Raw genomic sequence first — 26,195 nt, 5'->3', positions numbered from 1 at the left:
ATTCAGCAAACTTTTACAAAATGCAGAAGACCTCCGCAGATGGATTTTGGTATAGGCCTTGCTGGCTGGCGCCGCCGTTTTAACAAGCAACAGAAAGTGACTACGACTTTGCCTAATTTTAGCGCATGCGCACAAACTAAGTGGAAGGGGTGAACATCCGCGTAGTCATGTCGTCGATTGCTTCGAAGCCGATCCATGGCCTGCTTCTGCCATTGTCGACTTTACTTGAGCCGGTTGGGGGTACGTACGGAGCTAGCTGTGCGATATGGTCGCGACCACGGTCCCGACCTCCACGTTGATAGGGTGCCTTCAATCAGCGGCTATTTTACCCTCTGCCCAGCAAGATAAACCCAGCAAGAAATGAAACCGAGGGGTACCCCCCCAACCTGTCCAATCCCTATACACATTCCAGACTATTGTTACTTAACACATCTCCCCCAAGATGTCTGAAAGGAATTCCCCAGATTCCTGCGAGACAATGGCCAACACAAAGCAGGGGGGGTTCTCTCCGCCTCATACTTTGCTGCATATGTGGAAGAATAGCTGCTATTTTCTGCGTTCGGATGCATTGTCTGCTTACATCTGTACTTTATATCCAATTTTATTCGAATCCTGAATAGTTTTGCATGCGTTAGCAGGATCATACCCAAACGAAAGGCTTGTGTGCGGAACTTGTGAAGAGCACAGTGGAGTATAAGGCCGTGTCCAAAACGGGCTTCCAGAGCTACGGTCAGGTCTTCTGTCTGCTCGTCTCCGCGTATTTCCAATGGAGTAAAAACCTAGACCTAGCTTTAGACAACAGATTCGGACGCAGCCTTAGTTGGGCCAAGATCAGGTCAAATTGCATCCCGCCGACGCAAATTCAACAAGGAATGACCATGGCCGAGAATAGCTTTGACATCAACGAGACTGCGAACAAAATTTCGCTGCATCAAGGCTACGTGCTCTGAGGAGCTCATCGGCTAGGATATTGCAGTTGACGCATGAACAAAGCGGCTTTGAATTTTCTGCACTGCTTCGTATCGTCCGCTTTTGAATTGACCGGATTTCAGGGTTAACCGGCCGGGTCAGTCACAACTTTGTGCAGTTTTGAGGCCTGGAATAAAGTTTCAGTTTTTAAGGAGCTTCTCGATTTGAATTTTGCCTCTTGTCAGAACATTAACCGTGACAACAGTTTGAGCCGGATGATCAGTATGGCTGGATCCCCCATATAGTCTTTTTCGACTTTACTATCGTGATTTTTTTCTGTGTGCACGAGATTAAGCGGGAAAATTCCGCTTAGATTATGTAACTAACAGCAAAAACTATTTAATGGGATTTTTCTGAGGAAAAAACTGAACAAAGCCAGAAAACCTGAGAGAAAATGATCACTGAAAATCGCACCCCTGTACATTTTCAATAGAGCGCCTGAAAGTAAAATGTCACGCAGCGAGCTTCCGGAACCCGGATTTTACGTTGGGCCGTCCTATCACGTTCGATAATTTTTGGAAGAATAATTCCTAACTGAAACCACCCCAAGAAACACTCATTTTGGAATTTTACCATTGTCTTCCTCAAGTAATATTTAGGAAAAGTTACATTGAGATATTTAAAAAAAAAATTTTCTTGACCTTTCACTTCCGGCGATATCGTACCTAGGTCTCCATGCTTCATGCACGTTTGTTTTCACTGCCCGTGATTATGTGAAAACGAGATTGTACAACGTTGCAAAGAAGATTTACCTACAAGTGTACTTAGTACTTGCACTCGATGGGTTCCAGATTCCGTTGAGTTGACATCATGCAGTTGTTGTCAGCAAAGATTTGATAAAAGATTAATATTTTTCGTAATTGCTTTAGGTTTGCTACTTATAATTTATAACAGTATTTAAAATATTTTGATCTGTTTTTATTTCAGTTTTTACTGACGGACTACCATAAAATTTCAAAGTGTAAATATTAAACTGTGTACGAGACTGGCGCTTCATGCATTTTAGATTTTCGGAAGTGAAGGGTCAATTTTTGGCAGGATATTTCTCTTTTAGGTCAGGTGATTTTCAGTTTCTATAAATTGATAAACTAGCAAATATTTTCCAAAGCCCCTTCTCCGAGTTGGATTTTTTAAGAAGTAACTGAACGAAAAAATATTACAAATTCTAAAATCTTTGCACGTTACTTTTCCTATCCAAAGGTTCCGGAGGGCGGCCTTAAGGGGTCAACTTTCAGGCTCTATATTGCCCTTGCTGCCAAGGCGAGGCCATATGTGCGCATGCGTGCATAATTATGACTTTATTAGTGAAACGTCTGTTGACCCTTTTGATCTCTGTATGTGCTTACTCCTTGTGCAAATAACTGCATGGTAGGACGGTACCCTATTCCATTTATTTTGGAATACTTTTTCACCCTGATTAATTTTGTCTTGATGAGGTGTTATGCACCGGCCATCTTACTATTGAGCTTGGACGTGCTTTTAGGGGTGCACTGAACTAATTGAAGCCCCATTGAAGACAATGTAAAATCGACCACGTTTGCAGCCCCGGTGCGGGCGACCGAAGTCCCTCAGGCCTCTCAAACAAAAAACAAAGTGTTCTGGGGTCATTCAGCTCTCAATTGATTTTCAATTTTTAGTAGGTTAACCAATGAAATTTTTAATTATCCACCCAAAACAAACTCACCTTCCAAAAAGTGAACGTTCCCAAGTCTGTCAGCGGCCATTTTTCAAATGACATCCCTCCACCTTTTCAGGCTCTTGGGACAATTTTTTAGTGGCATTTTTCTATGCTTCGCCCTGGAATGGGAGCCCTTGAATCTAGGGAGTTCATTATGGGCCAATCTTTTACAATCCCACAAATTCTTGAGCCACACAATCTCCTCTTTTCCAAATAAACTGTAGGGGTACTTTTTGAGCGCCTCGGCCTGCCCAAGAATTTCCCTTGAATTGGGCAGTGCACCCTTTGGCCAAGTACTGACTTGACAAGCTTGTTCCCAGGATTTATATCGAATTGGTATTCTAGGCTATGGCGGTGTAGTTGCATACGGCGTTGGAGACGAAGTTGTGTTATCGTTTATTGAACAATCCGGTCATATGAAATGATATGAACGCGTGTACGTTGTTGTGTTGACAACTGCGTGAATCTGAGTGTTTACGCTGCTGGTGGACTAGGCCTGGGATCTTTGACGCGTGTTGTTGGTTTGCACATTTTATCCCCTGCATACCGGTATTTCACTTTTTCCATCTTGTACTGAGCCTATACTAGGGTCCGACACTTGTTGGATTTTTCAGGAATTCACCAAGCATTTCAAATGACGATTATAATTAGGCCTATATCAATAGCTTCTTCTGTTAACGATGGCCTATGGCAAAATTAACAGATAAATGATAATTTTAAGGGGGTCGTTTTCTGTCACCACTTCCATTTTCTCACACATTTGTTCCAAGAGCAATATTTCATAGGCCTACACTTTTAAGAAAAATTCAACAAATCTGGTGGTACCAGAAGAACCAGAAAGAACAGCCCCACACAATAGTCCCAGACAATGTCAAGTGACAATAATTCAGTTAAGGCCTAAATTACGTTACAGTTCATGACTCGTAACAAAAGGCTGTGTACCCCCAGAACTGTGGGGTCCGACGTTGGACCCCACAGTTCTGGGGGTAAAGTCTAAGTAAATGACTTGGTTTTTTCCCTCCTAAATTCTGCATATTTGCCCTGGCAATCAAAAGTGTAACTGCCATGAGTGTCACAAGCCTTATGGAATTATGGGTGTTACACCTCAGCTCAACTAGGGACTAACATTCTGTGCTGTAGTTGGGCTGGTCCCAACTATAGTTGGGACTGATGCTATAGTTGGGGCGTAACATTACTAATACTGCTTAGCTGATTTTGTACAATAGTGGAAAGGCATTGTGGGAAGCAAAAAAGGGCCAACATTGCCCCTTTTTCCTTCCCACAGTGCCTTTCTTCTACTTTGCAAAATCACTCTTGCTGTGTTAGTGATAAGGCTTAAGACTGTGTTGACCAGTTGATGGACTGATGGACTAACCAATTAGTAGGCGTAGGCTAAACGTTAGGTTTAGGGCCTACTTGAAGAAAAGCGTACTCTGTGTGACTTGAAGCCATTGTTGTTTACATGGGGTCATAACGAATTCAAGTCAATGCAGTCCCAGGTCAACTCGGTCTCAAGTCAACTCGGTCCCAGGTCAACTCGGTCTCAAATCAACTCGGTCCCAGGGAAACATTAAGTGATGACCGTTTGTTGGATTCTTCCACTAGTGGAAATCCACTGCAGAGAAAAATGTGTATATCTTGAGAAACACCAATTTTTAGAGCAAAGTTTGCACACAAGCACTACATGTACGTTTATAATTTGATAGATGTTGCTTTTCTGTTTCTCATTTCCATCAGTCATTTCATGCTTTATATTTATACAAATACGGACTGTCAGTATGATATTGTTTCTTTTTTGTGCAGTGCAGGCTTATTAAAGATGTGTTGGACTTGAGTTATGTCGGGTCAATTTTCTAGCTCGAATGTAACCAGCCAACATCAAGATTTTGGACCATTCCCGCACAGTATCGAGACTCAGGGTACCAATTTGTTTTTGGAATGATTTTGTAAGTACGGTGCACCTGCTACATGTGCTATTTGTTGCTGACATCGTTCCCTCTTTTTGCCAGCCCCCCACCCCAAAATGGCAGACCCACTTGGGAGTGATGAAGACCTTCTGCCTAGCATACGACAGCTGATCAGTAGCATCAAACCAACCCTTAGAGCTGCAGGATCACTGGCTACTGCCCTGGAAATGGTCACGCACTTGGAAGAGACTGATGACAACTTTCACAGGTAAACTAGCCCACAGAGAATAATCTCAGACCTTTTGTAATGGGATGGGTGATGAATGTTTGTCACACACTATGACACTAGGGTTAAGTATGTTGAAAAGGGCTCATTGTAAAAACATTTAAAAATCATCCAAGCTTTTCTGGGACAACAGAGGTGTTTCTGTGATGTCATTCAGGGAAGATGGTGTTCCATTTAAAATGTAATTCAGCAACCAGATCTAGAAGTCATTACTGTGGTCACACGCCCGCTCTTATCTACATGTATGTGAGAAAATCAAGGGCTGGAATCTTTCTGAATTCTGTTTCCCTAAATGGTTAATTTTGTCCAATTTTGATGACTTTCAATGAATTTTCCCCTTCTGTAACATAAATCGTACAGAATGCAGTAAGTTTTATCCTTGGTTTGTGGTCATAGGTATGAACTAGTGAAGTACATCCGTGGTCGTATTGAAGAGGTACTGGGACCTTTGATTGAGGGAGAGATTGAGCGGCGATCCCTGGATGTGCAGAGCAAGGGTGGGGAGGAGGCCATGGTGAGAATGATCACGGATCACGTCATCAATGACCAGGCGTAAGTCATTTGTAATACTCATTCTAGTGTGGTAGGACTCATGTCGAGATCTGGACTCAGACTTGGCTTTTTCTCTTCAACTCAGGTTTGGGCCTCATGACTCAATTAGGACTCCACACTTGAGATTAGTCCTTGGCAGATCAATTGTTCGGGGACTCAGACTTGGACTCGTGCCTCATGAGTCAATTCAGCCCGAGTCTGGCACAAGTCCAACTAGAAAGGACTGTTTACTCGGCACCCATTGAGCGTAGTAATGTATATTCAAAAATCAGATTTTAATGTTGAAATCCTTAATTGTGGAATAAGCCTGGAGTTGAATCATCATGGAAGCATGAATAAGGGTCAAGTCTGCAATGTAAACAGTAAAGATAATTGATAAGGACAGTACAGCAAAAGGAGAGTCAATTCCATCGATTTCTATGTATAATTGATATTACAGCGTTAGTATTTGCCATGGTACAATGAAATTGAAACAGGTTTTCTGCATGTTTGAATGACTTGATTTTCATCTCTCATAGCTCACTAGACCTGATGAACTCCCTGAAGCTTTCTACTAAAGACGCCGTAGAGCGGCTGGTGCGGATATTTGACGAGGAGCACCGGCCTGTCCAGAGCAGCATGTTTGGCAACATCCCCGGCATGTATGGACAGGTGTTGGGGATGCACAGCCCCAAGAGGAACAGCTTCAGCCTGAGCGATGACACCTCCTCACTGGATTCCTCTTTCAATCAGGTGAGAAGAATCAGAGCTCCAGTCTAGAGGCGTGGGCCGTATTGTCTTAGACTGGGGCGAGTAAAAGCCACCAAAGACATGTACACTTTGCCAGTGTAAGGAGACAGTGCACTTCTGAAAAACTCTGTCGGAGGTTTTGAAAATGTTGCATTGTGCCAGGGCATAAATGTGGATACTCACAGTGAAAGTTTATTGGATTTGAAATGCAATCGACCTCTCACTGTGCTGTTGAAATTCTTAGCATAGAATTTTACATGTGACATTGGGATTCACACAATTCACTCAGGATTCCAATTGCTTCTTGCACATTTCATTAATTACACATATTCTTGTCTAATCAAATTCATCCCCCCTTTCAAGCACATGCATCAAACCTCAACCAACCATCAATGCCATTCCCATTTTGTTATGGCATGTTGTAGATTAATGTCAACATTTGCAAAGGAAATTGCAAATTAATGCATGTACGGTGTTATTAAAGTAGGGCAGATTGATCATGCTCAGCAAAGGTTGAATACAGTCATGATCGGCTCCGTGTGAGCTTTTACTTTTTGCCTTCCACAAACATTGAGTTATTGGTCAAAGATGGACACATGGTACCAAGAAAGGTCTGGATATTGGAATTTAAACCAATTAATATGACCTTTGACTAGTTTAATGTGAACTGCGACCCTTGGCGACCAAAACTGCTCTCTCCCGGAATGGTCTGTGGATCGTCTGTATTACATAAAACATGGCTCGCTAATTTCGGTTTGTCATTTGTCCTTTAGGGATCATTCACTTTTATGAATCAGGAACACTTTGCCTCTATAGCTGACAACTTGGCCCTGGACAAACCTCTTGAGGTATGTAAGTACAGCTATCCTACGTCAGAAAAGCAATCATTACGTGTGTTTTTAGTTGTAAATCTTTTCAAAGAAACAATTCTCCAACCTCGTCACAGTTGTCAAAGGTATTCCACAAGCTGGGCCCAATTTCACGGCGTTGCTCACCACAGGATTTCACGCTTACAGAGGCTCCACGTATTTGGTGGAGACCCAAAGCTGTTAGCACAGCCAAAGGCATGCTAACCGCAGGGGAAAGATTTGCTTAAACTTAGTTACGTAACAGTAGAAATCTCTCTGTGCGCCCAACCGTTAGCACAACCACGCCGAGTACCGCCACGAAATAGTGCTTAAGGTTAGCAAAACTTTTCTGCTAAAGTCACGTGCTCAATTATGTGTGTAAAAGGCATTAGTGAGAGAACCAGCGCATGAACCAACACGCGTGTACTCAATTCATTTGCACTACACTTCCTGGTTCAAAACGATGTCACAAAATATAGTACCGTATGCCAGGGCCTCGAATTGCTTTACAAGAGAAGTCGGATAAGAAGCAAGTATGGAATAAAAACAGGAAAAAGCCAGATGAGAAATGTTCAGCCCACTGTGATTAATTACAACACCAAATAAATGACTTTAGTTAGCAAGTGTGGTTAACAATTGATTGTGTGATTGTTGTGTTTGTTTTAGATGAGAATTGAGACTCTCCAGGGCTTGTGTAAGCTGCCACCTTCAGACATCCTAGCCTGTGAGCAGTGGGATAGTCTCCGCCCCGTGCTGCTGACTGCTCTGTCTGATTCAGACGACATCTTGGCTGTAAGACACAGACACTTCTAGGGGCTGTGGTGTGGTGCTGCTGGGCCGGAGATGAATCGGTTTGATTGTAGAGATGGGGTGTGCCCTAGTCAACCAATGTTGAGGTCTTAACACTGCTCTTCTTGAAATTGGTCCTTCTCGCTGTACCTTAATAGACTCACTTCATCACAACTTGTCCCTTCAATAAATGCCGGGTTCAAGGTTTCTGATTTGAAGCAGGAGGCAGGAGGCATATGATAATCAGTTGATGTCAGTTGATGAACTATAATGTGATCTTGCTTGTCTAATTTTTCTTTGGCACTGATTCATATAAACTGATTGCGCCTGCTAAATTACATGACCTGTAGTGAGTATCAACCCCATAGCAACGTGTGTTTTGAGTATTGTTTACAAACCGTACAGCCAAGTTACGATATAGTATCCAGTACATCAGTAGTCAGAGTACGGTACCTACCGTCGGCTTTACTTTTGGTAAATGATCCTTATAAAACACTTTGCTTTTGGTGGACGCCGTGTTTGTTGATATTTAATGCTCACTGTCTGACTGTGGGTCACGAGACTTAGCGGGCGCAATCGGTTTGTTACTTAATATTGTGCAGGTTGTAGCGTTTCTTGTTCACTTTCGTGAAAAGTGGATGATGACAATCGGATCAAAGTTTGTTGAGAATTGCCGGTCAATATTCCCTCCTTGCAGGAGACCAGTCTTCGCTTTCACGCCCGAATGTTTTCGTCCAACTCACACCATGTCATGAGAGAGGTCTACACCAGCCTAGGTATGCAGTCTGAGTCCCAAGCCATCGTCAAAGGAGTATTTATTAGGTCAAGTGTCAAAAAAAGACCACTTGTGTTTGGACAGCAGATACGGCGTTTCAGCTGAGATTTTCTTTCTGGCAAGCAATATTGCTTGACTCGATGCCCTCCTGAAAACAAATTGATGCTGTCTGGTACCCTCGCCCCCTCCCCCCCTTTTGTTGGAGCCGTTACGGTATTAGTTTTCTATGTTGATGTGAAGGTCTAGTAATTTATCAATTTCCAATCAGTAATAGGCTTGTGGATATGTGATATGGGCAGAGAGTAATCTCTACAGTTCCCGCACACGGCCTTGAGTGAGACCAAGCGAGGCCATTTCCAGTCGTTGTGGCTGTGGCTGGAAAGGCACCTGTGCCTATGGGTGCCACTGCCTAAGCCACTGGCTGGCCATGGCAGCCACTTCTCATAGGCACATGTGATACTGCTAGCCACAGCCAGTCATTCTGAGCACAGCTTAACGTAGTTGCGATTTCCATTAAGAATTTCCCAAGGTGAGGAATATACACCCATTCAAAATGATGCCTCTTAATACACATTGTCCATCTGATAGTGGAGCATCTCACGGCAGTGTTTGCCGATCACGGTGCCAAGATGTCGCCGCTACGTAGTGGAGTTGACACGGCACACCACGCCACCAGCATGCTACTCAGGAAGGTCAGTGTCAGCCTGTTTCGTATTTTGAACCTGGCTTGCTTAAAACGAAACGTGTCATAGGTCATTTGGGATAATTTGTATGTGACTGAGATTGTCCACATCTGTGCTGCTAAGCACTGAAAAACTCAAGCTGAGGTCGGGTGTTTTTATCCCAAATTAGCTTGCCTCGTAGGAGTTGAAACACCGACTTGGTTCACTGTGCATGTTAGACAACATGCCTGGCCTGTTTTCATTGAAGCAGAATTTGATTTGATCTTCATTAAAAAATTAAATCATTAATGAGGGTACCTTTCTCATCTTCATTATTCACCCATAGTTCCGCTTGATGAATGAATTCAATTTGGAGATTCCAACCTACTGGGTGAGATTTCCTGACAGGTAAGAGTGTCTTTGATATGAAAGCATTCTATACTTAACAGATACCAATCTGTTCAATTAACTGAGGATTCCGGAAATAGTTTGTCACAGGTGTTCAGGGGCTAAAACTTTTTTCACAGGTATGCAATGTGGTGTTACATAACCTAGTCCAGGCGGCAACATTTTGAGTAGTATGAAGCAGACAGTTGTCTCTGTATAATAAACAGTCTCAGTGTCAAACATCGAAGTGTTTCTGTCGACAGATTCCTTGTAAATGACAACATTTAACTGTTAACTATCGTAAGAGCATAGTAGTTGCGGACCCAAAGCTGCTGAGGGTTGTATACTGAACAGAGATGCACTGCAGAAGGTAGTCGGGCAAAAACAAAAGGACAAAACCCCAAAAAACAAAATGGTTGCATCTTTTGCATGCTAGGGATTTTGTGCACATTCCACAGAAAAGTTGCCACGTGCACTTTGCAGTATTCTCATGCAGGGCATGAATCTGATGCCTTAAAACCTGTGTGCCTGCATACACATGGCCTGGCTTGTCTCCCATGAGAATGCTACACAGCGTGCTCAACAGTTCTCTCGCAGAGGTAACAATGATGCCGACTCTGTCGCAGGTTTCTGGATGACGTCACCGAGTCCACCATGAATCTCCTGGTGACGGAGCCCCAGGGTTCCCGCAGCTCCTCATCCCAACAGCTCACCCCGCTCCACTGCATGGCCCTCGTGGACCCTAGAGCCAGCTGGTTCAGGAAGTGGATGGTGAGATGTTCCCCTCGGTTGACGCCCCCGGCTTTCCGTTTGTTGAAACCCTTCAAGTTAGCTGTGCATCCTTACTTCTGCCCATGAAGTTTCACGTAGCACACGGTTGGCAGATACAGTTGAAGTACTTGCAAGTTTAAGATCTATGTCAGCATTTTGCCCCTTCACTTTTCACGTTCTGTGTTGCATGAAACTATTCCCATGCGTTTAGGCTTTCTTCACGACCCTCTGGCTCAAGGGTTGAAGGACTTAAGGATGAGTGAAAAAGTAACAAACTCAAAGTTCCATACGTAGTACGGAGATAATTTAAACACAACGGTATCAAAACATTTGACAAGTTTGAAAGAAGTTATAAAGTATGGCCTTGAAAGATTAACCCTAAAAGAGGCTAGGGGATTCCCCTTCAACATTTTTTCGATATCACCATAGTACATTTTTTCACAAGCCGAGCCGTTCGGAGTTTCTTCAGTAACTTTGGTAGTCATTTTGACGCCAGTTTTGTGAAAATTGAACATACTGGCTGTGAGATGGACGACAATTATGGGGCTCTTTTAGGGTTTAAAGAAATGTTGACAAAATGGAAAGTTCACAGAGGTCACACTGGGGAAACGTTTTGCAGGTATGCAGAATTAGTCATACTTTTGAATATTCCAGAATCTGCATTATTTCAACTAGCAGAGAAATTTCTTGTCTTCCAGTCAGGATTATTGTGTAGGGTACCAATTTTTTCCCTCTCCCGTCGGAAATAAAGAGTTATTTGTTGACTCTATTCTGTTTACTTTTAAAGCACGGCAACTATGGGCGTACAGCTGTCATCAGGCAACTTGAAAGAAATCAAAGCCTGGTAAGTCGTATAAACTTCTTGTCAAGTCAAGCTCCTCAACTATGCATGTAGTTACCCGGCCTTTGCCCAGATAACTTTGCAGACTGGTACTGAGGTATGCTAGTGTACAAGAGCTTGTGTAGTATGTTAAAGTTACCAGACCCTCTGAATGGCATGACTTTATCATTGGTTCAAACATTTTCTTATGTGCAAAGGTGGAAAAGTGTGTTCAGCAGTGCATGAGCTATGATTGCTGGGACGAAAAGTCCCCAGAGGTTGGCCGAGTCACAGAGATGTTGGACAAGCACTCGCTAGGTGAGTGGTTGCGATTGCCTTAGTAAACCCCGGATGCCTTAGTCCAAACCTGGATTGTCAACGACTTCACGGCTGATATTTCAGCCTGGCGATCCTCTAAGTTTTGTCATCACAGGCCGTGTTTAACAACTTCCCAGCAAGCTTTCAAATATGGTCGAAAGTGCAGACATTTAGGTGCTACCTACTTTTTCATTCAGCAATGTTTCATCCTGCGCTAAATCCTCTTGTTGAAAAAGTTCTTAGGAACACACAGCGCACAGTAGCATAATATGGATTTGATTCCAGCTCAACACACCTTGAAAATGCGTAAAAGGTTGACATCCAAAGCAGTAAGTGACTACAGTCCATCCTGATTTGCTTGATTTGTTTTATTCTGACGTTGGCCAGGTTCATCTCACCGCACACGATACACAGAGAAAGAAGTTAATTACCTGCACCTGCATCACTCCATTAGCTTGCTGGGTTGTCTGCTCATGTACATCGACGGCTACAAGCTGTTTCCTATCAACATCAGGGATGGAGATGGTAAGAAACAACAGAAAGATCGCTGAGTCGCATCGTGCCTGTCGGCTTCTGACGTCGGGGTTGGCTCAGTAAACCTAAGAAGTAGGCTTTCCAGTCCATGTGTATGTCTACATACACGTGGTGTAAGGTCCAAGCTAGGTCGGTGACCAGATATCAACTTTTGCTCCATTTCACCTGGTAATTAATGTGCAAGCTTGATCTTGTTCACCAGACAAAATTGACCCGTGGTGGATTAAAGGTAACTACAAGAACATGTCCATCGAGAATGGAAAAGTGTGGCTGGAGTGCTTCCATTTAATGATAAAGGTTGTTGTCTTGCTTGGTTGTTCTTGATAAGGATAGTGTCAGGAATGTGATACAGTCTTCATTCTTGTCTCGATTACAGTCAGTGTGACAGAACTGTTGGTGTCGTTTGTCCGCATCATCACGGAACGAGAGGAACCAACTCTGAAATCTCAAGAGCAAAGTAAGTCTCATACCAAATTTCATGATTTGTCTTTATGCAGCAATTCCTCGTAGAGCGAATCATTTTGGTACTCAAGCCAACATGACGTTTACTTGCACGGAGCGTCTAAAAAAGCAGGATTGAAAAGTAACATTTCTCTTGTGGCATTCCCCATAAGGTGTTACTATTTTCAGTGATGACTGGAACCACGCGGAGGAGGTGTTATCCTGATAGGCTGATCTTGTTTAATTATATTAAAGTAACTCGTCTGTCTTTCTTAACTCTTGTCACGCATCTCTTGGGCCGTCGTCTCTGTCTCAGGCTTCGTTCCCAAAACCAGTCCCTGATTGTGGGCCTGAAGCGTTTAAAGTACATCGGATTACTGTAATTTTTGGCTTTCTTACATCTTATTTGATGTTCTGTGGCACTATTAGACTCCTTACTGCGCTTACAACTTCAAAGTCAGCTAGTAAAAATCAGTTGAAGCCTGAGACGGAGCCAAAGTTGAGTATTGGAAAACGGCCTTGAAGTGCACACATACACAAGTAACATATAGTTGAAATGCTGATGTCTTAAAATGAAGGAGTTATTTGGGTGTATCAGTGTGCATGGCAGGGAGTAATTGAAAGGGAAAAAAAAGTTTGTTTCTAAAAATCACAGTCATGTCTCATGTCTTCGTTCTCACACTTCCCTCTGCCAATCACGTCCACAGACGGTTTTGATCTAGCCTCCCTGGTGACGGACATCCTGAAGTTTTTATGCTTCACCAAGTCCAGTTGCTCTCGCTGTCTGTGCAAGGATGCCATCGTGTCAGAGCTTCTCCGGCCTGTCCAGCTGTGGCTGACGCGGAATAAGGTAACGGGGCAAGTTAGTCGTCAAGAATATTCCAGTCTCAGTAGGAGCAGTACAACATACAGTGCGCCCCCAAGGGTTTCCCTCACGGTCGATCGTCTCGCGTGTTTCCTTACCGCAGGCGAATGCCCACAAACGTGAATTCAGTCAGACCCTTGTAAGTACCTTTGTCGATGGTTTGTTTGTGCAGGCATGCAGTGATGCCCGGATGCTGCACATCGCGGATGTCCTGTCCACCATGGCATCATGGGACGTCGGACGGAAGCTCCTCCTGCATGGAGAAAAAGGCAGCTGCTTCAAAGAAAACAGGTGAAAGAGGCTGACATTGGCCACAGTGATAACTGGTAGCAGGTGTGACCGGTGATTATCGCAAAAGCATTCAACATCGAACTCTAATGATCCAGAAGTCTAGTGCCAACAAGAACGAAAGCCCCGGTAAAGAAGTTACAGGATTAATTTGACTGAATGTTGAACAACTGAAATGTGACAGGAGGTTTTCTCGTCGAAAAACACCCACACGGTTTGAACAGTTCATCGAAAACGTGAGAAACCTGCAAGCTTCAGGAGTAGAATTGATTTCAGTATTGGTTGACCTTCCTTTTTCAGTTCCGCACCGATTCACGCCATCGCCGAGTTCACCAAGCAGGCCCTGGACGGCAAGTTATCGTCCAGTCTCAGTAGGCAGCCGTCGCGCAGCGTGACGGGGGCCTTCCTGCATGTTTGCAGGCAGTTGTACAGCACCTGTGAGGGCCTGCTAGTCCTCAGTCGGTACGCTCTGCACCAGCAAATCGCCAACTGTTGGAGACAGGTAAATGTCTGTAGCAGGAAGTAGGCTGTCAGATCACAACTCTACTGTATCGTATGGCACTGCACATTCAAATGGTCCTCAAATTTAATATCTTAACTTAATCCTGGCCTCTAATTGGGTATATCACCAAGCAGATGATACCGTTGTTTTGTCCGTGGTTTAGTGTCAGGCACTCTCCAAGCTGATGATACCGTTGTTTTGTCCGTGGTTTAGTGTAAGGCACTCTCCAAGCTGATGATACCGTTGTTTTGTCAGTGGTTTAGTGTAAGGCACTCTCCAAGCTGATGATACCGTTGTTTTGTCCGTGGTTTAGTGTCAGGCACTCTCCAAGCTGATGATACCGTTGTTTTGTCCGTGGTTTAGTGTCAGGCACTCTCCAAGCTGATGATACCGTTGTTTTGTCCGTGGTTTAGTGTAAGGCACTCTCCAAGCTGATGATACCGTTGTTTTGTCCTTGGTTTAGTGTCGGGCACTCACCAAGCTGATGATACCGTTGTTTTGTCCGTGGTATAGTGCCAGGCATTTTACAACATAAATTAACTAGTGGTCTACATGTACAGGGTATATGGGAACTAAATACTTTGTTGAAATAAATACAAGTGCCCAGGTACCCATTAAATAAATAAACCGACCCAAAAGTTCTAAGAATAAATGTGAAAAAAAAATGAATATTTAAGAGTTAAAAAAGAGATGTGAAACTGCACTGAATTTGGAAAAATCTATGTCACTTGGAACACTCAACAGCCCTTGAACAGAAACACGAAATTTGTTCTGTCATTGGATTTGGTCTAATTTTAATTTAACATCTCCTCTCAAAAACTTTTAAAACATTTTCCATTATTTTCTTCAGTTAGAATGTTATACAGTCATTGTCAAAGTTGGTTTTGGGTAGCTAGACCCATAATTCAAAACTGGTGCCAGACATCAACAGTGGGGTGCCCCTACTCTGATGCACACCTCTGAAGGTCGTATCCAAATCATTTGGCTGCGGCTTGACATTACACACAACTCTATGGGTAGTGGCTGCAAGTCAGCACCACAGAGTCATGTGTAATTTCAAACTGCAGCCAATTATATCGGACATGGCCTTATATTCACTGTTGTCTGCTTCCAAAGGTCTGCCGAGAGCTAGAGCTGACAGGGACCCCGACCCCGAGCGATGTAGGGTACGATGATGACGAGGAAGTGGGCGGACCCGGCAAGAAGGCGGGAGGCAAGACGCAGGAGGCCGACGCCCTACAGGCCTGGGAACGGACCCTGATTGATAACCTGCTCAACTTTGCCACTACCCCCAAGGTAGATGCCCCGAGCTGTCCGCTTTGTACATGGAAATAATGTTTTGATATCATTGCCACTTCCTTTTGAATTCCATTGGGCAAGATTTGTTCGAGGGTTTCTTCTCAAGTCACTCTTAGGACTTCAGGCTCGTTTTGTTTGGTTGGGTCTCATCTGTGGGTATTGTCGGCTCAGAGGAGGAACCTGTACATGGCCCCATTTGTTATACTCACAATAGCCAGGCAAGTATTAACCATGGCACCAGACTTCATCTTGTGTGCTGTACGTGTGAGGTTTCAAAACGAAGAGCTGATTTTGCTGTCTCTAAGGCAGTTAAAACAAAATTCCCATGAGAATTTGTGGGATCCTGTCATGTGAGGCAGTGAATTCTGACTAGGCAAGAATGGAGCTTCAACCTAAGTGGAAAGCTAATGCTTCCTTGTTCCCAGGGCCTTCACTTGCTGCAGCAAACCGGAGCTATCAACGAGTGCATAGCCTACATGTACAACCGATCAGCTAAAAAACTCCAGGTAAATATCCCAGAATTCTTTTACAACATGTGTAAGGGCAAAACCTTTTATTTAAAAACCTCAGAATTCTTCGCATCCCAATTCTGTCGTTTGTTCTGACTGTATATTTGTGATGTGAATGCTGCCGTTGACCAAATACACTATTGCCAATTTATTCTTTTGTTTTGCTGCGTGCAACCTCTGGGAGGCCATACTCTTCAGGATCTTGCCAAGAAATAAAACATGACTCAAAGGCATTACCGGTCTGAAGAGTAAATTTAAGTTATTTATTGATGCAGCAATGTTTCCAAGCAGTTAGAATGCCTGAGACCTAAATGTCGTTCTTGTTGGTTTTTCTCCGTTTTATATTTTAGTACGTACACATTCAAATGACAGCTTTAGTCAGAGTAACCTTTTTGGGCGTCCATTTTTTTAGGTCAGCAAAACAGAGAAGTTTGGCTATGGCAGCATGGTGACTCAAGTGGCTGCCACAGCACCAGGCATTGTGGCCCTGCAGAGGACAGGTACCAGACCTTTTCAAAAGCTCTTTTCACATTTCATCACATGTCTTTGTAGTAGCTGCCACAGATATTGCAACAGATTTTTAAGGAGGAATACGGGCGATTCACAATAGTGCGCCACCAAGAGTTTGCAACGCGTTGGCCAATCATAATGCACGAAATTTGTCTACCCTTTCCAATCGCGCATTGGGTCGACAAATTTCGCGATTGGCCAATGCGTTGCAAACTCTTGGTGGCGCACGATTGTGAAATGGCCGTATTCCATCACAAATTATACCTGGCCCATTATACTTTTAAGTAACTTGTTAAATTTATGTTTGTGTCTTTTGCCGCCTACACACTGGATGTTTTCACAAGTTGATTTCTGGTTCCCAAAGAAGATTTGATTAATTCCGTCCATTTTCCCTCACAGTGCAGCTCACAATCGTTAACTCTAAATTCAATTCTTATCAAAGTTGTGTAGGTTTCAACATGTTCTTGGATGTCCATTTGGGAAATCTCATCCACGCTATTTCTCTGTGTTGATTATGAGTCATTCCATGCATTCTGCTCTGTCGAAAGACACAGATTGTTTAGTATTGAGCGTGGTTAATTTATTTTTGAATATTTTTGATGGGCTTAGTGTTTCCGTGTGTTTGTGCCCAGGTTTCATCCAAGCTGTGGTCCACGGTCTGTGGTCAGTGCTGGAGTGCGGAAGTGATGGTCAGCCTATGATCAGACCCAACCCCATCCCAGTCGAGCCGATTGACCGCATGGCCCACAAGGTATAGTCCAAACGTCCCTCGGTTCCCCCCACCCCACCAATTTGTAAATCCACAACACAGGAATGAGTCCCAGTGCCTATGAAGGCTTTCTGTCCTCAAGATCTGTCGAACATGTTCCAAACTTTCCTCAGAATTAATAAAAAAAGGGTCGTGCTTAAATGATGGATTTTTTAAAAACGCTTGCCCTCCCCTGAAATTCATGTCCAGAGGTATGCCTGCTGATAATTATTCAAATTCAATGATCTTACTTGGCAAAAAAAAATCAAAGAGCAACTTTTTCTCTTGTTCCTCCTTTTTCCCATAGTTCTTTGTGCGAATGATGAACATGTTGTCAGCTTTCCCGGCAGTGTACGAGATACTAGCCAGCAATCCACTGCCACGAAAGGATGCCTACTCACTCAGGGAAGCCCCTAATGATGTGCTGGTTAGTCACTGAAGCAACTTCAATTCACTGAATCCTGATTCTACCCCTATTTCACCTCCCCCCTGAAAACAATTCCCAGTACCAATGTTGTGTTATCCCCAACGGTGTGTTCCCTGATGTTGACTGTCACTGACTTTGTAAAAACCATAGAGAAAGACGACACACTTTTTTCCATTTTTGCTGTTATCCATTTTAGATTATTTACTTAGGTATGACCATTTTGATTCATGTTTCTGTGATAGGGTGTAATTGAGCGACTCATCATGGTGGATTCAGATGCTAAGATGAACTCTCTTTTCAACTATGAGCAGTCACACATCTTTGGGCTTCGGTAAGGCACCCAGTCACTCTTGTTGTTGAGACTGTTTAAGACCATCAGAAGACCCCACAAGACCAGCACAAGACCTCCAGTCTGAATTCAAGACACAAACTATTCAAAGGAACTGCAACAAAAGCATTCCTTTGTCATTGTTTACCCTGTTACTTGTGTCTGGTCTTGTGACTGGTCTTGTGGCTGGACTTATGGCTGGTCTTGTGTCAGGTCTTGTGACTGGTCTTGTGTCTGGTCTAGCGTCTTGTGACTGGTCTTGTGTCTGGTCTAGCGTCTTGTCTTGTGTCTGGTCTAGCGTCTGGTCTTGTGACTGGTCTTTTGTCTAGTTTTGTGTCTGGTCTAGTGACTGGTCTTGTGACTGGTTTTGTGACTGGTTTTGTGTCTGGTCTAGCGTCTGGTCTAGTGACTGGTCTTGTGACTGGTCTTGTGTCAGGTCTTGTGTCTGGTCCAGTGACTGGTCTTGTGTCTGGTCTAGCGTCTGGTCATGTGTCTGGTCTTGTTTCTAGTCTAGTGATTGGTCTTGTGTCTGGTCTAGCGTCTGGTCATGTGACTGGTCTTGTGTCGGGTCTAGCATCTGGTCTTGTGTCAGGTCTTGTGTCGGGTCTAGTGTCTGGTCTTGTGTCAGGTCTTGTGTCTGGTCTTGTGTCTGGCCTTGTGACGTGTCTTGTGTCTGGTCTTGTGTCTGGTCTAGCGTCTGGTCTTGTGTCTGGTCATGTGACTGGTTTTGTGTCTGGTCTGGCATCTGGTCTAGCGTCTGGTCTAGTGACTGTTCTTGTGACTGGTCTTGTGTCAGGTCTTGTGTCAGGTCTTGTGACTGGTCTTGTGACTGGTCTTGTGTCAGGTCTTGTGTCAGGTCTTGTGACTGGTCTTGTGTCTGGTCTAGCGTCTGGTCTTGTGGCCAGTCTCGCAATGGTCGTGACTGCAACAATTCATCCAATAGAGGCTTGATATTTACCATACACATGCATTTACATACTTGATGAGACTCTCATATGCCACTGATTAGATGAGTATGTGACCTGCTGAGCAATGTTACTTGGGGATAGGTGCAGGATAAAGGCAGTGGGAACATGTCTTTTTTGCATCTTGTGCATAAATTGTTTCAACCCAAAGCTCCGAGGGCTTTTTGCTTGCATTTCTCTCAAATTCTCCATTGCACAGGAACCCAGTGGTACATTTTCTGTTTAAGTTTCTTGCGGCATCATGCCCTATCAGAAAGTCGCAGTGGCTGGTCTGCATCTTTCTCAAATCCTCTGGAGATTTTGTAGGATTTGAGAGGGTGAGAGGGAGACAGGTGGCATTGAGATTCTAGAAACCGCTACCGGGGATTCCCCACTAGGTGTTCTCCCCCCTATTTCTGTGAGAGATGGAAAGAATGACCTCTTTTGGGTCTGTCATCAGGCTTTTGACCGTGATGACGTCGTGCCTGGATTCACTTCTTTTGCTGGAGACTCAGTACCACATTTGGGACATGTTACTGCAGGGCCAAGAGAACAACCGCAACGGGTATGTTACTAATTTGGATTTAATTTCAATTTCATTTATTTATAAATAAAGCACAAAGTTCATACAGTTGATGTTCAGATGCGCTGTACAATGAAGACATTAAGTGTGGTCAAGCGAATGGCATACAAGGGCGCGCACCTCAGGCAGCCGTCAAACGACCCACGTCCACCTACATCTACAGAGAGGAGACAATAAGAAGCAGTTACAGTTTCTTAGGTGGGAGGAAAGGCCTGAGAGAAGAAAATTCTGGGTAAAACCTGCGGAATCAGGTAGGGACTGAAAGCCCAATCCACACGTGGACTGAGCCGGGAATCGAACCCGGGACCACAGAGGTGGAAGGCGAGGAAAGAACTACATCGCCAACCTGACTCCTGTAGGAGATAATAAGCTATTGTATATGGGCCGTGATGCAGCAAAAAAAAAGGATGTGGCGCCAAAGTAGGGTTAGAGTGACGTGACGATAATCTGGTCATTTGTGTCTCACCATCGTCTTGATTTCACCCATTCATTCAGAGAATCAGTCATCATGATCGACGTGTTGTCCATCGAGCGCAATCACATCCTAGTACGGACCAACGTGATAGGAGGACCGAGCGAGCGAGCCCTGCCGCCCCATGACCTGTTGTCGGATAGCAGCAACCCTTACCCCTGGCCCCTCTTCTCTGCCTTCCCAGTGCCCAGGGATTACACCCTGAGTGTGCCTAGATCCCCCAGTATCAAGCAAGGTAAAAGTCAGGCTAAGAGACAGGGGCGGATCGTTTGCAGTCGCGAATGGACTATACATGTCAGTTACAGGTCAGATCACAGTTCAATCGCAAGCCGGTCCTAAGCCATCACAAACCAGTCCCAAGCCATCACAAACCAGTCCCAAGCCATCACAAACCAGTCCCAAGCCATCACAAACCAGTCCCAAGCCATCACAAACCAGTCCCAAGCCATCACAAACCCGTCCCAAGCCAGTCCCAAGCCATCACAAACCAGTCCCAAGCCATCACAAGTCATCATAAGTCTGTCACAAGTCGATCAGAATCAATCCAAGTTCAGTACAAGCCATGTCACGGGGGCGCTGTCCATGCACTGTGCCTGTAGGAAGATAATTTGAAAAAAAGTTACGTGCTGTGTAACAGGTAAAAATGGCACACTATGGGGAACTCGTCAAACAACAAAAATTCTAACTCAACCAAGGATCTTTGAGGGAAAAGTCGCAGGAAACTGAATTAACCACTTCTTGCTGGAGCAGTTATCAATGTTGATGATGCTGGGCTGGGGATATTTATCATTTTTGTTTTGTTTTCAAAAATCTTTAAAAATTCCTATCTTAATTTACTAGACACTTACAAACACGTGAAGGACTGTCTGGTGGCCCCTCTAGCCTGACAGACAAAATCTATTGATGCCCGATTCTCCATACAGAAATAAGAACAGTAAAATCTCGCCGCAGACAGAAACCTGACTTAAGCACAAACACACATTCCATCCAGTGAGGAGGACTAGGAACAAATGAACAGTGATAGTGTCTCTGCTGGTTTGCTCTTCAAACTAAGTGGTCAGATCATGGGGGTCAAGTTATCATATGGATAGAAGCAAGGGCCCAAGTAAATAAACAGGTGGATACACTAACAGAAAATACAGGGGAACTCTAAAACAAAAACTGTATTTTTAGAGGGGAACTACTCCTATGATAAGACACTTCCAAAACCCCCCCAAATTTCTAGCTCATGTTTTGTTGGCCTTTACTCACCATGTTACAGAGAATGAACTGAGCAAGTTATTGAGCAGCAACATTCCGGTAAAGACGACGTCGGAGGCGCAGACGTGGCTGGCAAAATGCCAGAATGCCTTCATAACCTGCTTGTCCAAGAAACCGCAGACGGTGTCCAACAGATGTAAGATGTGGCCTATCCCTTGCCCGCTGTACTTAATAGGAAAAATCCTCTGGCAAGAGACAAATCATGCAGCTGTGAATGTAATACTTTGGGGTCACGGTTTTTTCATGCACAGTTGTCCCAACTGATTTCATTAAGAATGAATAACGTGGTATTACATTGTCCATAATATTTATCTGGGAAAGTGTCGATCTATTTACAAAAACATTTCACAAGGTAGAAATTTTCTTTCTGAGATTTTGCAGTCCTCAAGAAAGCTGAGAGGGAGGCCATAGCAAAACTGGAAACAGTATGCTTTTTTTGTTCAGCGACCTCTACAAAATCATTCACTTTTTATTCAACAACTTTGACCAATGTTCAACAATATGAAGCTCTGGACAGAAGAATTTTAAATGGCCCGAATATAAAAAGCCAATAGGTTTGAAGATGATTTTCTCAACACATAGCACTTTTACAATCTTAGTGGTTTTTCGCAGACTTGAAAAACATGAACGTAATCAAGCACGACATCGTGGTCCTGTTTTTTTTCATCCCCAAACTAGTGCTGGCTGAATTGCTGGACCAAACCATCAGCAACCAGCTCCTCATCTCTGGGACCGAGGTGTTCCAACTGAAGCCCTGCAAAGTCTCAGACAGCGCCCTCAAGGGTCAGAAATTGCCAGCCCTGCACATGCTGGGCATCAAGCTGGCAGTCAGGTTGGTCGCCGTTTACTCTGCTGGCCATTTTTTTTTTACAAATGTCCAGCCTTCTCTGTGGCAAAGGTTCCCGGTTCAAGCCTCTTGACTGTCAACCCCCCCTGACTTGGGCTACCTCAGCTCAATATGGGTCTAATTCTTCAAGATAATGGTCCAATGATGTAATTTGAGGAGAAATAAACATTAATTTTGCGTTGCAATTTTTGGGGACATCCCGTATATTTACAAATTATTTGTGAAATCTGTGACTGCCCGTACATCTGAAATGTTTCAGCATCTGCTTTTTTTTTTTGAAAGATACGGCCAGCATCTGAAGTTGCTAAGCAACAGCAACGACATGACAGACAACCTGAGCCTTCTTCTGAAGACTTGCCGCCACTACCTGGCCAGCCAGCAACGAAGTATTCACTCCAACATGCGTATCCTTCCAAGAAAGAGCGGTTTGTGTATATCGTGACACAAATTATAGATGTCAATTATAGATGAAGTGGAGTAAAGTTCCCAGGAGAGATTTTTAATTTGTTGTTTAAAAGCATTGCTTTTTCACCGTGATGATTTCTGTTCCTTAGCCAGTCTTATTTTCAAAGGTTGCTTGGAAGGCGACTACATCGGTCACGACTGGTTTGCATCCACCATATTCCTGCTGATGGCTGGTAACCGTGACAAGGCGTGGAACCTACTACACAAGTGCTTCTCCATCTTACCGTCGGGTTACTTGAGTATGGCTCGCCTTCATGCCTCGGTGAGCAGATGTCAGAACCTCCAAATTACAATTTGGCTACAAATTGTAAAATGCAGTAACATTTTCTCAAAATGGCTGTAGCCTTAGCCAAAGCCATGGCCGTTAACAGTAACCACAAAATACCTGATTTGGACTTTGCCTTAGATTGCAAAATTTCCTTCCTTATGGGCTGTTCATTTGAAGCTTTTCAGGAGTTCATGTGTGACTGCTACATGGATACTGCAGAATGCACCGAGTGCATCAGACACTAGACTTTGGAATACAGTGTATTAGTGACATTTTAGACTGTGCGCCCTGGGGTCAGCACTGGCCAAAATAGACATGTATATACGAGAACACAAAGCTCTCGACCTCAGAATTAAATGTGAGATGTCAAATTAAGAAAAAGAGCCTTTTAATAAATTGCACCCTGAAGTTCACAGAGTGCCCTCAAATACACAAAATGTGATGGACCACACCACCCCAAGCAAGGCAACACCAGTATCATTGTTCCGGCGTCCAACCGATCAACAGTTCAATATCTGTGGTGCACATCAATGCAGGTCCACATTCCCTACGAGGTTGCAGCCAGTGGCATCCATCCGGTGTCTTCGCGCACCAGTCACAACGTGGAGCTGATCCTACAGAGCGAAGTGCCTCACGTCTACTCGGCATTTCGGATGTCTGGTTACACTCCCTCCCAGGTGACAAACTAATTCAGTCCAGTCTCGGTGACAACTCCACAGGGAATCGAAGCGACCTGAGGAATTCTTGTGTTAAATTAATGACATGAATCAAGAAATCTGTTCTGTGGAGCATGAGGTCCATTATCAACTTCAAAAGCTTACCCTGTTTTAATAAGTTGTTCTTTTTGAAAGGTCCTCCACTTACTGAGTACGTTTCAGTGTAAATTACCTGACTGTTTTCAGTTTGCAAGTTTTGTACGTGCACGGTGAGTACCACTAGTACAGAAAGGCTTTTAACATCGGTTTCTACACAAGATGAAGAAAATCGCTTTATAATGTCTGCTGTGTTACATTAAAAGGGCAAACGTGTCGCCTTCGACCCACATTCATACGTCAAGACCCCGCCCCCAACTCCATCCCACTCCTCTCCCAAGAAGCAAGTTGGATTCTGTTGTTTCATGATGATGTACGAATGCATTGTTTGACCCCCCCTCCCCTCTGATCCAGATTTGTCAGCAGTGGCTGCGGCAGTGTTTCTGGAACTACCTGGACTGGCCTGACATCAGTCACTACATCGCGCTGTGTATCGTCATGGGGGCAGACTACCAGGTGTACATGTGTGTGGCCGTGCTGATGTTCTTGCAGCATAAGATCCTGCTGCACACTCAGAGACAGGAGCTGCAGGTCTTCTTGAAGGTGAGCCTACTTGGCCGAGAGCCGAGTCGTCTTTGAGTTAATTGCTAGTCGGGTACATGATAAAATTGCAATTGTCGCAGGTGAGATCACAAGTCAACCACAAGTTAGTTCCAGAGTCAGTCACAAGCCAATCACAGGTCCATCACAAGTCAGTGGAGAGTCAGCTACGTTGAGGTCACATGTCAATCATAAGTCAAATCTCATGCAACTAAGGTCTGAGGACTGGCTTGGTAACAAGTCATTATAGTCCCCTGCGACTTGACTTTAGATGATTCAGGATGTGTCCTGCAGTGACATCATTATGCAACCCTTACCGTCATCGCAGGCATGCAACTTTTCCTCGGATCATCCGATTTCCTTTTTTATCACTTCACACTCATTCCATTGAAAATTGAAACATCGTGTACAAAGTCGGGTCAGGAAAGATTGGAATTTCCTTATTTTTTGTCCAAGTTGCGTACGTTCAGGTCAAGGTGTATCCACAAATGATTTCCTAGTCCTTCTGTTACCGTTTATATCACTGGCGTGTGTCTGTCGTCATTCCATCACAGGAGAACAGCATTCATGGCTTCCACGTCGGAGAACACCTTGACTACATGCAGGGCCTTGCTAAGAAGTATCGAAGCACTGTCTTACCGGACATGAGCAACCTCAGCCTACCCTGACCTCGTATGACCTCCTGACGTGCCGACGGTGTTGACAAACTTGAGCTGGCAGGGAATTTGGTGTTTGGACTCGGTGCAGATGTCATCCAAAGATGCAGGGAGATACCACAAAATGATTACGGCCATTTCTCTCCCGGTCAATTTTGTTTAAGTTTGAACGAGAAAGAACAGTCTGAGCTCTGTGTTTGGATGTATCCCTCATTTCGGCACCCCGATGGAAATGGACATTATGTGAGTTTATTCATATGTTTACATAAAACACTTTGCAATGCTCTGTTGAAGTCTTGCCTTGCGGTTTTGTTAGGTTGGGTCCCATTTTAGTGACCCATGTGGTTTGAATGCCATTGGCAGTATGGATGTTACGCCCGGGTGCCAACATATAATAAAGGTTTTGCAAAGTTCTTGCGCTCTTGGTGCCACATGCGCGGTGCGTCTCCCGTCGGACACTGATGCTCAGTATCAAAACGCCTTCTTTTGTGACAGCACCGAGGCAATAATCCTTAGTTTGGGCATTATATTCAAGTCAGTGGCACATTACACTGCATGCGACACGTAAGAAAACCGTACTAGTGTTATGTGTGTGGCACGTGCCTTATTCAAATATTACAGAGTTCATGAAAGTGCGCAGAGACAGGGATGTAAGATTTCATAAAAGATCGGTAATTTTATATTATTTGTAGTTGCCTCGTATGTTGGAGTACAAAGTAAATTATAGGAGAGCATTTAGGATTGTGTTTTTACCTTCTTCTATTATTTGACAAGATTTTCCACCCGCCAGCATCTAGATTCATGGTGTTGTCTCTGTTAATCTATAAAGTGATCAATATTTTACTGAAGCCTTTAGGTTTACTTAGGTTAACTGTTTGGTGAAGAGTTTTAATAGCAAACTGAAAATGTTCTAGATTTCTGTGTGTTTGTTAAAATTGTACAATTTTTAATGTCATAGAATACATTTCAAGTGATATGTTGATTTGGTGCCTTCTACAGAGACGCATCCAACTTTATACGTGTAGATATTCCTGTTTGTACATATGTGCAATATGTATATGTGATAAACAGACAACAGCTGGTTTGTGTGTCACATAATGCTCTGTGAAATTCTTTCAAGTAAGTTGAGTGCTTTTGTTAATGTGAGATCGGAATATGAAAAGTTATAACAAATCAAAAGAGTCGAACCTGGGGAAAGTGAGTTGTGAATGATATTGGAATTGGGACGTCATAGGGTTACTGGGCATGGAGTGCCCACAGTGGGATTATTACCAATGAATATCAGGGGTGGGATCAAAGGCGACGGGGGGGGGACATGAGGCAATTGCAACATTTTGCCCTTGGTTTTTGTTATTGAAGATACTAGCACTTGACATTCGGTACTGCTACCAATTACAGAATTTCCA

The 26,195-nt window shown here is 43.9% G+C and overlaps 1 protein-coding gene across 1 annotated transcript; it reads left to right on the top strand.

Moving 5' to 3' along the window:
- The first annotated feature begins 3,043 nt into the window (after positions 1-3,043).
- On the top strand, positions 3,044-25,887 carry tbc1d32 (TBC1 domain family member 32). The gene is made up of 32 exons (XM_087137869.1): positions 3,044-3,196; positions 4,657-4,822; positions 5,237-5,392; positions 5,911-6,124; positions 6,895-6,969; positions 7,636-7,761; positions 8,456-8,534; positions 9,122-9,225; positions 9,542-9,603; positions 10,209-10,353; positions 11,141-11,197; positions 11,392-11,491; positions 11,879-12,016; positions 12,402-12,482; positions 13,174-13,316; positions 13,504-13,622; positions 13,920-14,121; positions 15,238-15,417; positions 15,846-15,926; positions 16,342-16,429; positions 17,072-17,190; positions 17,495-17,614; positions 17,857-17,945; positions 19,347-19,451; positions 19,965-20,176; positions 21,203-21,337; positions 21,880-22,033; positions 22,331-22,452; positions 22,621-22,775; positions 23,318-23,458; positions 23,948-24,136; positions 24,688-25,887. The coding sequence occupies exons 2-32, from the start codon at positions 4,671-4,673 to the stop codon at positions 24,799-24,801; spliced, it is 3,957 nt and encodes a 1,318-aa protein (XP_086993995.1). The 5' UTR covers positions 3,044-3,196; positions 4,657-4,670; the 3' UTR covers positions 24,802-25,887.
- The last annotated feature ends 308 nt before the right edge of the window (positions 25,888-26,195 follow it).

Source organism: Acanthaster planci, linkage group LG06 (assembly GCF_054643075.1).
Source record: "Acanthaster planci isolate LZ-2023a linkage group LG06, COTS_SCS, whole genome shotgun sequence".
NCBI lineage: Eukaryota > Metazoa > Echinodermata > Asteroidea > Valvatida > Acanthasteridae > Acanthaster > Acanthaster planci.
The sequence above is the reverse complement of the archived record's forward strand: the minus strand, read 5'-3'. Positions and strand labels throughout refer to the sequence as shown.

Excerpts from the sequence above, each read along its gene's own strand:
- tbc1d32 (XM_087137869.1), top strand. The coding sequence starts at position 4,671 with ATGGCAGACCCACTTGGGAGTGATGAAGACCTTCTGCCTAGCATACGA. Across the intron at positions 7,762-8,455 it reads ATTCAGACGACATCTTGGCT|GAGACCAGTCTTCGCTTTCA; the intron begins GTAAGACACAGA and ends CCCTCCTTGCAG. Across the intron at positions 23,459-23,947 it reads CTGGTTACACTCCCTCCCAG|ATTTGTCAGCAGTGGCTGCG; the intron begins GTGACAAACTAA and ends CCTCTGATCCAG.